We start from the raw sequence: 14,742 nt of genomic DNA, 5'->3' as shown, positions 1-14,742 counted from the left end.
TCCTTTCCGACAGCGCTTCGAAGGGTTAAAGCGAACACGGGAATGGGTCGGAATCATGATGGCATAAGTGACATTTTTAAAAACTTTGACTTACGTCTTAGAACGTAATCCGTGCACGCAGAAATGTTAAAAAGACAAGCGAAATAAATAATAAAGTGACCGTAAATAAAAAGTCTGAAATAAACAGCAAGATAAAAACTTTCTGCATCAATTATAAAAAACAGGAATCGAGTGCCCTATTGTATCCTATTTCAATATAATTTCAACACAACGACAATATTATGTCACTACTCTAAAGTTCCTCCGACGCTTCTCCTGTCTTGTATCCATCGTTCCAGTCAATAATGCACATGATCCTGCCACAAGAAAAAACCGGATTGCACAATCGACAGAAATTCCTCCACGAGACACTCGAGAGGAACCGAGGAAGAAGAACTTATGATCCGACTGTCCCGCGGACAACGGGCGAAAGGGCGAAACGCGTGACCGCTGAAGGGCCGGTTAAAAACCGAGCGCTCGTTGACTGCCGGCAAAAGTGCGTGGTGTGGGGGATGGATCTGCCGACACCCTCGAGGAATGTCTCAGCCCCGTTCGGACCGGCGGAGAGGGGTAGCTCCCTATAAATCGTGTCCGCGGAGTCGCGATCGCTTGTCCCGGGGTTAAGCGTTCCAAAGACTCGGGCGAACTCGCCCCCGGAAACGAAGTAGGTGGCCACGAGGGAACGAGCGCGGGGATGGACCGGGGCCGGGGAGGGTGGAGAAGGGTGGGCAGCACGGTCTCTCCGCAGTAAGAAACGGACAGCGAAATGTCGGACGTCGGTGGAGCCGTGTTTTGCGGGTCCGGTCCGCGTGGCTTGTTCCGCGTACGACGACGACGACAAGGAGGAGGTGGAAGAGAAGGAGGAAGAGGACGAGGAGGACGAAGAGGAACAAGAAGAAAGCGCGGCGCGGGGTGAGAAACGGCGGCGGAACGGCCGGAACAAGACACGACGAGGAAGAAAGAAAAAGGGGAACGAGAGGGAGCACGCGGCTGCTGCTACCGCTGCTACTGCTACCGCTGCTGCTCTGCTGCTGGCGAAGCCGATCGATAGCCAAACTCCTCGCCGCCACCTAAGATAGACACTGACATAGACTTCGCGGCAGATAGAGACCACGTTATGCACGGACCCGGTGCAGACACACCGCTCGCAATTTTTGATAGCGGCCCATCCCCCCGGCCCTCTCAGACACTATCGCCGCCACCCCGGGTTCTGTTCCTGCGTCGCTCGGACGCCCGTATTTTCGCTAGATAAGACAGATTGGCTGGGAACTGACTCGCGTTGGAACGATTCTCGATTCGAGATCCTACGGTCGCGATACCAGTACCATGCTACGTGCTCCGGAGATGCTGCGTTTGTTTCGGTCTCGTTTCTCCTGTCGATGCAGATTGCTGGTATATCCCTTGGGAATCGATCTTTCTAATCGACTCGAATCGGTCGAGCAGACATTGTCCGAGTTCCGGAAAATTTTGTTCAACCAGTTAGTTGGTTTTTTAGGAGTATAGCACTAAATGTTGCCTAGGGTGTTTGGTCCAAGTACAGTCGTAATATGAATAAGAAACTGTATGGCCTGATTTAAAAAAAGTCAAGGTTGACCTTGATATATCCTCCAACATTGTACGAATGAAGAAATTGTTAATACTGCGTAAGGCATATTTTTGTACTGAACAACTTTTGAATGAACGTTTTTTTTTTCGTAGCTTCAACCCATTACAAGATGTTTCACTGGATCTGGTTAAACGAAACACCCTATATATAACAAGGTGATTCGCTTCAATTGATCGTCTAAGTTATTTCTGTTGCTACAAAAAGTATGAGAAAGTGACAAAGTGGTATTAACACTAGATTTACGGAACACATATTTATGAATTATTTATTCGATTTATATGTCACTTACGACGAATGTTACAAATAACATTTGTTAAAAATCAGAATAAATGTCTCATTGTTACTTTTATGAACTGACATAAAACAGCTGTTTTTCATGCTCCGTAAATACAGCGTTAAATGGTTCCGAAACGTGCATCTGACGACAACAAAGAATCGTTCTACCAAGGTCACTTCAGTGATTTTTTTAAGGTCACTTTGTCATCACCCTGTACGTCACTAAATCCCAAACTTGTAATCTCCGAAGCATAAACACTTCTCTTTCGAGCTTAGCAAGAAATATCAAGACTTCGATCACTGGAAGCTACCACATTAATTGAAGATACCCCCAAAAGTCTACCCCTAAACACGAAAATACTGTATCTTAAGAAAGAAAAAGAAATTCCTGATTAAAGAAACGAAAGATCCGTTGAAGGAACATGCTCGATACGACAAGGATATTTCGCGTATGTTCTAGGCTTAATCCCGAAGGCGTGCATTGCTCGGACTCCCCTAGAAAGGACGCTAACTTTCGGAACGATTATGGCAGAGCGGGATGTTCGTCACGTGAGGAGCAGTTTTACCACCGAATCACGCCGGTAATGCACACGGCCGGCGTATCAGAGCACACCATCCCGAGTAAATATCGCGTTCGCCGCGCTAATGACTGTTCTAAGTTTGCTGGAGACGAGGACGCCGGTTTCCCCGGGGACAACGAACCTTCTCCGGCTATATCCACGCGACATTTCGCCGCCCTAAGTGGGCTACGAAATTCCGGATTGCCGCGGCAAAAAGTTACCCACGATTCCGCCGTTCCCGACGTTGCTCTCCAAAACTGTTCCTAATTCCAACGGGGCCGTCGTCGAACGAAAAACAGGACATCGGTCCTCGTTTAATCGCGTCGTCTATCGTTTCACTTTTATCTTGTTGTTCCTGGTCGTTGGTGTTTCAATAAGTTCAAGGGAAATCGTTGAATCTTAACCAGTCGGCAGCGGACAGAGGATGAAGGTTTTTATAAAATTGTTACTCATGTTCCATAAAATGTCACGAAATATGATCAAATCAGTCTTAAGAAGATAAAGGATGGAAAACTCTGTAAAATCCATCAATATGAGAATAAGAAGATCATCGAATTCTAACCAGTCGATGGTGAGACTATAGGGGATGAAGATCTTGATAAACTCCTTACTCATGATTCATAAAACGTCACGAAATATTATCAAATCCAGTGTTAAGACGACAAAGGATGGAGATTTCTGTAAAATCCATCGATATGAAAATAAGAAAATCATTGGATTTTAACCAGTCGGTGGTGAGACTGTAGGGGATGAAGATCTTATGAAGAAATTATGATTCATAAAATGTCACGGAATGTTATCAAATCAGTCTTAAGACGATAGAGAACGAATGATATATGTCTAATGATAACGCGAAAGTAATTTTATTTTTCTTATTTTAAAAACTTTCTTCGCGTTGTTCTTTTATATTTCCCTGGCTTCTTTCATTCTTCGTACTCTTCTTCCAGTTTCATTCTTTTCGCTTTTAATTTATTTTTCTTCATTTCTTCTGCTTTCTCCTGTTTTATCCTGTCCGCTATTAATTTTATTTGCATTGCATTTTTTCCACTAACTTCTCTCTTTTCTTTTTCAAGTTATACGTATCGTAATTCGTGCGATCATTACGTTTACCTTAAGAAAACCACACAATTCCACAGGTTCTTCACTAAGAATAATTTATGGTGTAGAAAGAATGGTTTCAACATTAACTGTACATGCTCGCTAGAGACAATACATGTATCTACTAGTTTAAAGTTCTGTTGATCTCTAGGAACTCAAGACAATTCCCAATAAAAAAAGATCTGAATAATAATACAAATTGCCACAAAACCGGTACACCCACCCTACCGCCGCGTCACGCGTATAAACACATCGGCTTGCATGTGTTCGCGGCGCACACGCGCGCCCGTCCGCGATTGTTCCGCGTGCTTGTCGCGTCTCTGCCGATGCGCGATGGTCCGGGGGTGGTTCGTCAGCTGATTTTCAGCAATGCAGCCTTTCGTTCCCGCCGAAGTGCCAGCCCGGCGCCGCCGCCCCCGCGCGCGTCCCCTAATTATGCAAGGGATCCCGCCTATTTATATCGATAATCACGAGGCTTACGTAACGGCGACGTCCCGTCGCCCCGTCACACGCTCCAATCTGATTTTTCTCTCTTTTTATATTTAGATCGCACTTGCTCCTTGACACGATAGCGCTTGGTCGGGAACGCGCGCGCGAAACAGACCGAGAGAGCCGAGATCCTCTTTCTCGCCCGCGTTTCTCTTCCTCCGTCGGGTCGCCGCGCGTCGCGTCGCCTCGCGTCGCGCCGTCCTCGTCGCGCTTTGGTCCTTTTCATTGGTGATTTCATTGAGTCTAGAGCACGGTTTGTTTGCCCAGCTCCGGCGTGTTTGCTTTCCCGTTGGCTGGCTGATGAATTAGGGGATGCCCGCCGACGACTGGCCGGATCTCCTTCGATCCGGAGACTACGTTGCTCCGTTCCCTCCACGACTCGCGATACCTTCTTCTTTCCTTCGGTTGTTCGACCGCGACGCGCCGACAACCGAGTTTATGTGGAATTAAGCGGGCCCCGGCGAATTCGAACGGTTCCTGGCTTCTCGACGATTTTCGCCGATTTTCGCCCGGCCTGCAGAGCCGGGGTGCGCGTTGCCTGGATCCGGCATCCTACGTCCATTCTTTATCATTTTCTCTCGTATCCACGGACTTCTGGTTCTCGTCGGCTCCGCTCGGAAAACAATCTGCCGGAGCATTTGATCGTTTCACGCGACGACTGTCCACGACGCGTAAAGCCAGAGTCGCCCGAGCGTCAAATCGAAGGGACGGTGGTTGTCTCTCTCTCTCTCTCTCTTTGTTTTACTAATGGGAAACAAGGATGGTTTGTCCCAGTTTTCAACTAGAAAAACAAGGGAAGATGATCAACGTCCGTCTTCTCGTCGCTCGTGCGACTCCGACCTAACACCGTCGCGACGAGGCATCGACCAAAACGTCCGGTTCCGAGCCGGTGTTCGACACCTCGGACAATCGACGATCCAATTAGCCTCTCGAGGCGAGATCGGTGACCAGGTTTCACGTGATTACGTAATTTTCTGATCGGCCAGCTCTGACGGACGAAATCCGTGTGACGCGGTGGTACGTACACGGATTTTCGGCCGGCGATTTCCACGAGGAATTTCCCGCGGCGGGCACCGTGCGGGACGGACGACGCGAGAAATCCGTGTACACCGGCGCTCGCGTGATTTCACCGGTGAATCAGCTCGCAGCGGAAGGGTTTCCGCGAAAAAAACTGGAAGAGAGTCGAGCGGTTTTCACCGGCGAGAAACGCTCCCGCGGCGAAAAACACCGGTGTTTACGTCGCTGCCGGATGCGTGCCGCAATAATCCGCTGGAAAAAGTTCGACGACGTGCACGCGAGTCGCACGTGCGCCCGCGACCACTTCCGACCACCTCTCTCTCTCTCTCTCTCTCTCTCTCTCTCTCTCTCTCTCTTTCTCTGTCTCCCTCTTCATCCCTCTTGCAACAACAAATAAAGCCATCGTCCCAGGGGGAGCGACGCGCCACGGGAAACAACGGAGAGCGAGTCGCTAATTGCGGAAAGTCGAAATTCCGAGCCACTGCAAACTAGTTTCGAGTCGTTCCCCTCGGGAAGAAATTTTTCGAGGGCCGTATCTCGGAGGAACGGAACGGACGACGTTGTTTCAGGGTTGTTTCTCTCTTGGAGAGAGTGGAGATTTTAACTGGTGGACTTTCGGAGAGCATGGAACGACGTTTTCGAGATGCAAGAATATCAAAATGGCATAGAATAGATGGCAGAATAGAATTGATTTATAAAAATAAATCCGAACGAATCGCATAGAGCTGGTTTCGGCATCCCCCAGGAACAGAGAGAGAGAGAAAACAGAACCGAAGTACACACGAATTTCGAGGAACGTTGCACGAAAGATAGCTAGAATGGCTCACAAGTTTAATTCGGAAGTTTGAAAAACTCGTTACAACTCGTTACCACTTGTTACAGCTTGTTACAAGATCTTGGGAAACTTCTTGCAAGAACAGACAAATCATTTTCCCCTTCGTCTGTACAGTAAACACGAACCTCTGACGATCCTCAAAAAAGATCTGCCCGTACGTTAAAAATCATCCTGACAATGTCTCCGGAGCAACCCCACACGCGAGATCTTCCAAACTGTTCGAAATATTCCATCCGAAACACCACTTTTCCGAAAAGTACCGAACTACGGTCACACGATTTTACTTGAGAATCTCTCGCAAACAGTCTAACAATCCCGACACGTTGCCGCGTCCCGAATCGTTGTATCGGGTCTCGCAAACTGAAGCATCGTCGAGAGACAGTCGAAAACATCGGAGGACCTATCGGAATCATTAGCAGGCATCACACGCGGAAGCGTCAGAACGTGGCACGCGGGCCCGGCGGGCGGCATGGTCTGGCGCACCGAAAACACCATCGCTCTCTCTTTCTCTCTCTCTCGCTCGCTCTCTCTCTCTCTCTCTCTCTCTCTCTTTCTCTCGCACACACTCTCTGAAAGCGTTAATAGCGGACAAAGCGAACGAAGCACTGGTCGGTTCGGTTAAATGGTAAAATGGTAACAGCACCTGTCCTACGGAAGGGGCCTGCAGGTAAGTCGAGACATCCGGTTCCACCATGCAGCTCCTCAGTGTATCCGGGATGAACATTAGTAGCTGGGACGTCGGCTGCGGCACAGGCTGATAGAGCCGGCTTGCACCTTGCTGACGGTCCTCCAGCGAGCGTGTGCCCACCAACAGCGTCGTCCTGGCAGCGTGTTTGGACGCCTACGATCACCAGGGGACCGTGGTCCAGCACGGGGAGGTCCGGCGTGCGCCGCGAGACGTCTTCCTCCCTTGGTCCCGCGCGATCACGCACCTGTCGGCGTTCGTCGATGCGAGCCGGGCCCGGCGGTCCCTGTCCGCTTCGAATCCGCAGTAGACGTGGCTGGTGCTGTCGTTGATGAACCGTCGGCTGTCGGGTGGTGGTGGAACACCGCACCCAGGCACACGCATCCTATCTAACCGCGAGCCACAACTCCTAACTCTCGACTTTAGGCCCTCTCTGTGTGTGCTCGCTCTTTCTTTCTCGCTCTGTTTCTCTCTCGCACGCTCTCTCTTTCTCTCTCTCTCTCTCTCTATCTCTCTCTAGCTCGCTCTCTTTCTCTCTCGCTCTATCTCTCGTGGCACGCAAGGCGGCACACGCTAGCTAGCTCGCTTTATCTATCTATCTCTTTCTCTATCTCTTTCAAGCTCTCCCCCCTGCTGACTCCCCTCTACGGAGCTTCGCCCTCCCTCCCCCGAGAGCTTGCAGTCCTCTCCTCTTCCTCTTTCCTCCGTGGTTCGCGGCCGGCTAACCCTTACAACACCACGAGTTCGGTTTCTTTCCGTGTTCCTCTATCTTTCTCCTCTCCTCCGGCTCTTCCCGTTTTCAATATCTTCGCTCTCCCTCGCCCCCCACGCAACCCTTTCTCGTTCCTTTTCACTTGGCAATCTCTCCACGCGAAACAGGCGAACGAGACCGCGCCACTGTTTTCGTTCTCCGTGCTGTTCTAGATCGTTTAGTTTGTTGTTAACCGCGAGTTTTGGGCCCGTCGTGCGACTCGGACGACGCAGTCTCTCTCTCTCTCTTTCTCTCTCCCTCTCTTTCACCCTGTCTCTCCCTCGTTCTCGTTCTCGCTCTCGGCGTCCCGACGGCGGAGAGACGTCGGCAACGAGGATCACGGACGTCGTGAAGCCACGGACAACCCGGTTTGCGCTCCTTCTCGGCTCCCTCTAGCTTTCCCGTTCCCGATCGGGAGACGCCAGGCCCCAGACTACGCCGACTCCGAGCCACCGGCGCTGCGTCGGCGTCGGCGTCGGCGTCGACGTCGGCGTCGGCGTCGGCGTAAAAAGCACCGGCGTCGCGCAAGCTCGCCGGGAGCGCGCCGCGAGGACGCCGAGGCACCCTCCGCGCCCTCCGCGCCCTCCAACGCCGGCCTCGAGCGAGAAAGAAAGCTTCGAGGAGCGAGGAGGACGAAACTGGCGGCCGAAGAGAGCGACGAGGACGGCGGCGGAGCGTCCGACGGAGAGGACCGGCGAGAGAGGGACAGAGAGGGACGATGTCTACCGAAAGAGAGACGGAGAGTCGCGGAGGGGGGGGCGGGAAAATAAAAGAGAAAGAATTAGAGCGCGAGGAGATAAATAGATAGAGAAACGGAAGAGGAGACAAATCGGAGGAAGGATAAGGAGCGACGAGATTTGCGGGGGGCGGGACGGAAGCGGAAAGAACGCGAGGAAGATGGTCCTCCGGGGCGAGAAAGGGCAATCTTGCCTGATTTTTCAACCCCCGCGGAAACAGTCCTCTCCGATTGAAAATAAAAGGCTCGCGGCCGGTCGGCGACGTTTCTTGAAAATTCGAGGCGGCCGGTGTTTGCAAAATCGTGCGATCTCGCGATTGAAAAAAGAAAGAGGACTCGCGAGAAATTGCACAACGACTTTAACTTGCAGTTGCTGGGATTAGAAGTGGCTAGCAAAATATTCTTGGATAAAAGTAACAGCTAAAACAGCTGCGACTTTGCTTTCAACGTAAAGAAAATGATAGACACTCGTGCGGTGTAAAAAAAACAGAAGACCGACATGGAATTGCAGAAATTAACGAGTTTGACTTGCAATCGGTGAGATGCTGAGCAACCAGCAGACAGCTTCTGTAAACAAGTCACAGCTACGACAATTAGGATTTCTCTTTTAACACGTGATATGTGGGACACAGGTATTAATACCATTCTAAAAATTTACTTCGATAAATTTAGTTATATATTTGAAAGAAACCCCTTTGAAATCGTAGAAATCCTCGTTACATACTCGTTATCAAAATCTTATTTTCAGTTTTGAAAATATTCAATATTTTCCAAAAAGTGAATTTTCTCAAATTTCACTGGTTTTCTGCGGCTAGTCGTGTAAGTAGAGCCCGAACTGTGACCCGGAAAAAACGTGTTAATGTAAAACAGAATAATGATCCTTTTCCGGTAACGGAAGACCCGCAATAAAGCGTATAAATGAACGGCGCGATTGAAGGCAGCGAACGCGTTCGAGCGTCAGCAGCAAAGCCCGTCCGAGGTTAGAAGAATGCGAGCTACAACCCCTTCAGAATGCAAGTATACTCGAATGAAGGGCAAGCGGGAGGGGATGGGTCGGGGGCGAGACAAGAGGGAGGGTAGCTAGGAAAACTCTCTCTCTAATCGTAAGCTTCTATTTATCCGGCTCGTTTTCGTCTACCTGCCTCTTCCTCGGCCCTCTTCCTCTACCAGCAGCTATCTAGAGCCGAGAGCGTCGCAGCCGGTCTCTCCGGCGGTGTATTTTTGGGCGCTCGTTAGGAATTAGCGATGTGGGCCTCGAAGGTCTCCGCTAGCAGCCGAGTTTCTCTCCCTTTTCGCCGGGCGATCCCGCCGAATAAACGGGAACGGCCGTGGAAAGAGAGAGGGAAGGGTTGTCGCGGCGGTTTTCGGTGGATCAGCGACGGTAAAACCCCCGTTAGCGGGGTTCGCGAACGACGCCGGCCCCGCCGGCGCCGGAAGTTTGTCAACAATCTTCCGCGTGCGCCCAGGGTTAGGGCGAGGGGGTCGAGCAGCTCACCCTCGAAAATAGCGCGGCTCCGGGAAACGGCGGTAATCTCGAAATCGCGACCGCCGCGAACGAGATTACGCGGAGCCCCGTTGCAGCCGAGCTGCCCGCACCCCCTGTCGCCCTCTGCGAGCGCAGCCACCCTCGCGGAAGTTGGTAACTGGCCGCGAGACGACCGCGGGCTTAAAACTTTCCGCGAGAGGATTCTGTTTCCGGTGCTTCCGCGGCCCCTTGCCTTCCCACCTCGTTCTTCGACCCCCTCGCTACCTCCCCCCGCTAACTGTTTCTCTGTTTTTAATAATTGCTCCGAGGACCGAGTTCGCTCCTCCAGAATCCGGCACTCGAGAAGCTGCTCTTTTTGTCCGGATGCTGTTAACCCCTTGGCCTTGTCCGATTTCTTTCGCTGTCGCGGTGATCCGAGCCTTGTCAATCAGTTCTTTTTTGTTTTAGCTAATCGATCTCATCTGCAAACTGCAACGTCTCGAGATAATGAGGAATCTTCGTGGCTTTGGTAATCGCGAAACAGCGAAACGTCGGTTAACAGTTAATCGTTAGCTGTATGAGTTAGAGCAGATGACCTCGAGGAAGTAGGTTAAAAACTGCGCGAGAAAATTGACGAGTGAGAATCTGAAAAATAGCTGCCGCGAAATCGCCGATAGCATACGGCTTCGCCAGAGTTAGAGATTTCAGCAACCCTCTATTATCTCACAGTCTTGCCGGCGTTGCAAGTAGAAGTCGATTCGATAAGAATGGAAATCGAATAAATGAACTCGGTTAAAGTTCAAGTTGAAAATCCTTTCAAGGGTCACCCAGCTAAACGGATTGCCAGCTTTGCAGGTAGGGGCTGGAATGATCTAAAACCCCGGAGGAACTTTCAGAGGTTCGAGGGGAACCGTCGTCTTCGAAGATGTTTACCGAAAGCGTTCGAAAATTGGCAATTGATGTATGTGTGCCGGAGCTACCCCCAGGTGACTGTCACGCTCTATTTGATTAACGCCGCCCCATTAGGGGAGCCACTGTGACCGCGAAGAACTGCACAAAGGTGATATGCCGATCGAAACTCGCGCGAGGACGTCGCCGGGAAACTCGCGGACTGCCACTGTGAATGGCATTGCCGATTGCCGTGCGACTGGCCTGCAAGGCACCCTTCCCCATGGAAAGAGGAGTCGCCGTGAATACGTGACGGATTCCATGATTCGAGATGGCCTTTGTGACTCGCGCGACAGGTTGCGGGCTATCAGGAGTGCTACGGTCACCTGGGAACTTTGCGATCACTCGGAACGACCTTAATTGACCCTTTGCACTCGGTTCACGCCTCCGCAGACACTTCTACGATTTGTTGCCCGATTTTTCTCCTAGCAAACAAATAACTCAAGCTGAACAAGTCGATCTCCGTTTTGTAGAATAAAATATTTAGTTATTCGGAGATTTTGCATCAACTGTTCTTAGACACGCAGGAAGGCAGAATTTCGACAGCGGGATCAGGTCTTAGGGGTAGTTTCTTCGACGATCTAATCTTGTTGTCGAGAAATTAATGTTGACGGTATAGATTTGATACGATTCAATATGCAAATAAAACTTGGGTGGAAGGATAAAGACGGCGAAAGTCCTGAATCTCCTCGTTTATTTGTATTTACATTAGTATTAAATCATATGGTTACAATGATTCGTAAGATAAATAGAACTTTGTAAATGCAAAAGGAATTGCACGCATTACGCACACATCGCCCTCACGTCCTTTACTCTGAGAAGCACTGTGATCACTGCTAGACCGTTTTCTCGAGTAAGCGCCAGTCGAATAGCATCTTGGAAGGGGACTATCGAACACCATCCAGCAATAATTCAAACGCAACGTTCTCTCACAGGGTGTTCGAATACAGGTTCCAAGTGGGAATCGGTGAAAGTTCGAATTACACCCTCTCTTGCCCTTAATAATTACTGCCGCCTTGAAGACTGCGGCTTTTGTGATACTCTCAAGGGCACCCATGGCTGCCCAAGCTACTCCACTATTTTTCACAGAACTTGCACATCATAGAAAACTTTGAAAAGCATCGGTTATTTCTCTAGAATCATCTTCTCGATAATTTTGAATTCAAACACTGTCTTGTAAATGAATTTCCTAAAAATCTGATTAACATAACTTCCGAGACGGAAGACGACTAAATATAATTTTGATATCAAATACTGTTTCCAGTTCTATGATGCAAGTTTCGTTAAAATCGGAGGTGGTCCTTAGGCAAGAACCCTTTAGGTGCAGAAACCTTAGGACTATTCGTACCGTTAAAGATAATCGTAATTACAGTCCCTCGATCGGTCCGCTACGCTAAATAGTGTTTTGGCAGTTGTCGAACATATTACAATACCCAGTGTCGGTGGACGTTAGTCGTGTTTACAATTACTAGTGTTAACGATGCACTGATACATAAACGATGGCTTCACGATTAGGAATGTCCGTTAAAAAACCTGCCCGCCGATCAGCGGAATAAGCCTTCTCGCACTATGCTCCTCCATTCTCTCTTTCTCTCTCTTTCTTTGTGCTAGATTTTCTCGTAAAAGTACTCAATATCAAACGATAATTATTAAATAGATCACCGAACAAGCGTCCCCTTTAACAAACTGATCCTGTGTTGAGAGATATCTCGGATCCTTTCTCAGTACGTCAACGAATACGTACTCATAAAAATGTACACTATCGGATCGATCATGCACACACCACGATTACAAGATGGAAAAAGTTTTTTAGACTTCGACGAAATTCTCGGATTCATTCTAGTATGCTACCTCTGCAATATGTAAAGTTTATAAAGTACGTCTTAATACAATTTTATATCCCAGACTTGTGAACGTTAAAATTCATTTGAAATGCTCTCTTGAATGGATGCCGGTTGTTCGCCATTCTACTTCGCTGCATTTTTGGGAAAAGCAAACTGTATTCTCCCCGATTTTTGTTACAGCTTAGGGCGCAGTGAATCAATGCCGTGTTGTACTTACATGAGCCTCAGACTTGTTGCTTGTTACACAGCTGGAGACAATACCGATTAATCGGGAACTGTTAGTTAATGGATGCTCGTGACCGGAGAACAACGGGGTAATTGGCATTTCGAGTGAAGGGTGGTTCAGGGTACAGGAAGTTATCCTTAAATTAGTACTAACTGCGATAACCAGCATACGGGCACTGTTACTTTTAGCGACCTGATCTTTCCAATTATTGCTATGTCGGCAACACACTGTGTCCCAGGAATTAAAACTGAAATCAACATCATCGGTCAAACGATTGACGTAATGTACTGTAATTAATTATTCGGTCATTCTTTTGATCGTTTACCAACCCTTTTTAGAAATTCTTCCGCGCAAATGCGGGCTCTTGCGTTCATAGACAGCTTCATCTCACTGATCTCTCTATCAATCTCTTCCATGAAATGGATCACAAAGTCTACAATTTTATGTTTGTACATTTGTTCTACATGGATATTTGTGATTAAAAAACTAATGTCATAGCCCTGTAAAGATAAAATTAATGTCATGAATATAGTCAATTTGTATGTTCTTTTGTGAACACGGTTTCCCATGAATAGGTAGATTTACCTCCACAGGCTTCCTCCTGAGAATGACAAAGTGTTCCGCTCTCATTGTCATGAATCTTGTGAAGTTATGACACAGGATTTTCTCCAAGTCATCGGCTTGTTTCACAGCAATACTTATTCTCATACTGTTCACACTGGATTCTATCAGCACCTTTTCCTTGTCGTTTCTACTGATCAATATCGGAGTCATAAGGAGCTCCTTACTGTCTCTCACCTCCACCTCAGGCTTGTTGTGCTTCTCGACAATTTGAGAAGAGAAGTTTTCAAGACACATGGCAGCAGTGAGAGTCCTCCTCACTGCTGTTAAGTAAGGTTTCAGAGTCGCTGACTGCAAGACAAAGGAAACAAATTAGAATTATTTTTTGGAGCAGGTGTTAACGTTTTTGCCAGCACACTTAATAATCTTTTGTAAAACAAGGACTAAGGATTGGGTAAAACGAAATTGGGTGGCAAAATCATCTTTTGTGCAGAAGAAGTTTTTGAAACACTACAAAATCACAGTACTAAGATTCTAGAATTATGAAGAGATGATGGAACAATAAATTATTATCGATAAAATGTAATGGGGAATATGCGAATGACTAATGTGTGACTCGAAAGTTACACATCGCTATATACGGTTAAGATCATTATCAATCAGTTGAATAACGAATACAGAACATAGCATGGCAATATAGTAGACCGTGGAGGGTATATTCGCAGCATCGAAAAATTCTACTAAGGAATTGCCTCGATTCTAGGAATACAAATTGCCATAACCTATTTCGTGAAAAAGTAGAACAGGCTCTTACCATTTTGCGTGGGGGCTGCGAAAATCAAGATCGGGATCTAACGGCGTCGTGGCTGTTCAAACGGTTCACTCTTCTCATGAAAGATCCACGGAAACACGTGAAAGATGACACATTACGTTTCGAGCATATCAAGGGGGAATTCAGTTCGGCCGGTTTAATTTCAACGGCGTGGGGCGTGTTCCGTACGTTCACTGATAACGAGAACGTACGTTTTCCTGTTCCTGTTGCGCGATGAAAATCACCACGGAAATAGCTTGCGGTAGTCAACGTATTTGCACAGATTCAGAACGCATCCTGTCCGAAAATCATCGCGGTGCCTTTGCTCGCACACCGACGATCAAAATAGTTGTCCGTCCGCCCCACTCTAACAAACCAGGGCTCGACAGACGAAACGAGAGCTCTCTCTTATTCGGTATTGCTCAATGGCATACAGTCACAGAGCATACGATACAGAGTATATAATTTAATCGTCGCTGTGTAATTTGTCATTACGCACGTTCCAACGAGTTGTTACTCTTTCAGTGAGCAAACTGCATATGCACATTTCTTTGGAACGGTCGCATTCAATTTTTGAAAATCTGACGTACAGGCCACACGTGATAACACAAAGGATTCTTACGAAGGCGAAACTCAGACGGTTTTCGACACTAATTTCTAGTGCGCGTGCGCACACAAGTTTCGAGTCCATGAACGTAGCCTTAGCGATTCATGTTTGAATTTGTGGCGGGCGGCAATCCGAAATGAATAACAATTCACTGGAGGTACTTATGTACTTGAGCTGCCGATAATTAC

General features: G+C 48.2%; 2 protein-coding genes across 7 annotated transcripts in view; both read right to left on the bottom strand.

Moving 5' to 3' along the window:
- The window catches only part of NfI (Nuclear factor I), a 109,861-nt gene extending 102,079 nt beyond the window's left edge, over window positions 1–7,782 (bottom strand). For all 6 annotated transcript variants that reach the window (XM_033478735.2, XM_033478740.2, XM_033478741.2 and 3 more), the window contains exon 1: window positions 6,564–7,782. In XM_033478735.2, the coding sequence (XP_033334626.1) occupies window positions 6,564–6,644 (81 nt within the window). In that variant the 5' untranslated portion in view covers window positions 6,645–7,782. The remainder of the gene's footprint in view (window positions 1–6,563) is intronic.
- Window positions 7,783–11,182: 3,400 nt separating this feature from the next.
- Window positions 11,183–14,574, bottom strand: Arpc4 (Actin-related protein 2/3 complex, subunit 4). The gene is made up of 4 exons (XM_033479277.2): window positions 13,951–14,574; window positions 13,161–13,487; window positions 12,905–13,075; window positions 11,183–12,822 (listed from the first exon to the last, which is right to left on the bottom strand). Exons 1-4 carry the CDS (start codon window positions 13,951–13,953, stop codon window positions 12,817–12,819), a joined length of 507 nt encoding a protein of 168 aa, XP_033335168.1. The 5' UTR covers window positions 13,954–14,574; the 3' UTR covers window positions 11,183–12,816.
- Between the last annotated feature and the right edge of the window lie 168 nt (window positions 14,575–14,742).

The sequence above is a fragment of the Megalopta genalis genome, chromosome 2 (genome assembly GCF_051020955.1).
Source record: "Megalopta genalis isolate 19385.01 chromosome 2, iyMegGena1_principal, whole genome shotgun sequence".
Taxonomy (NCBI): Eukaryota; Metazoa; Arthropoda; class Insecta; order Hymenoptera; family Halictidae; genus Megalopta; species Megalopta genalis.
This window is presented reverse-complemented; position numbering and strand designations above follow the sequence as displayed.

Excerpts from the sequence above, each read along its gene's own strand:
- Arpc4 (XM_033479277.2), bottom strand. Across the intron at positions 13,076-13,160 it reads TCAGGAGGAAGCCTGTGGAG|GGCTATGACATTAGTTTTTT; the intron begins GTAAATCTACCT and ends TTATCTTTACAG.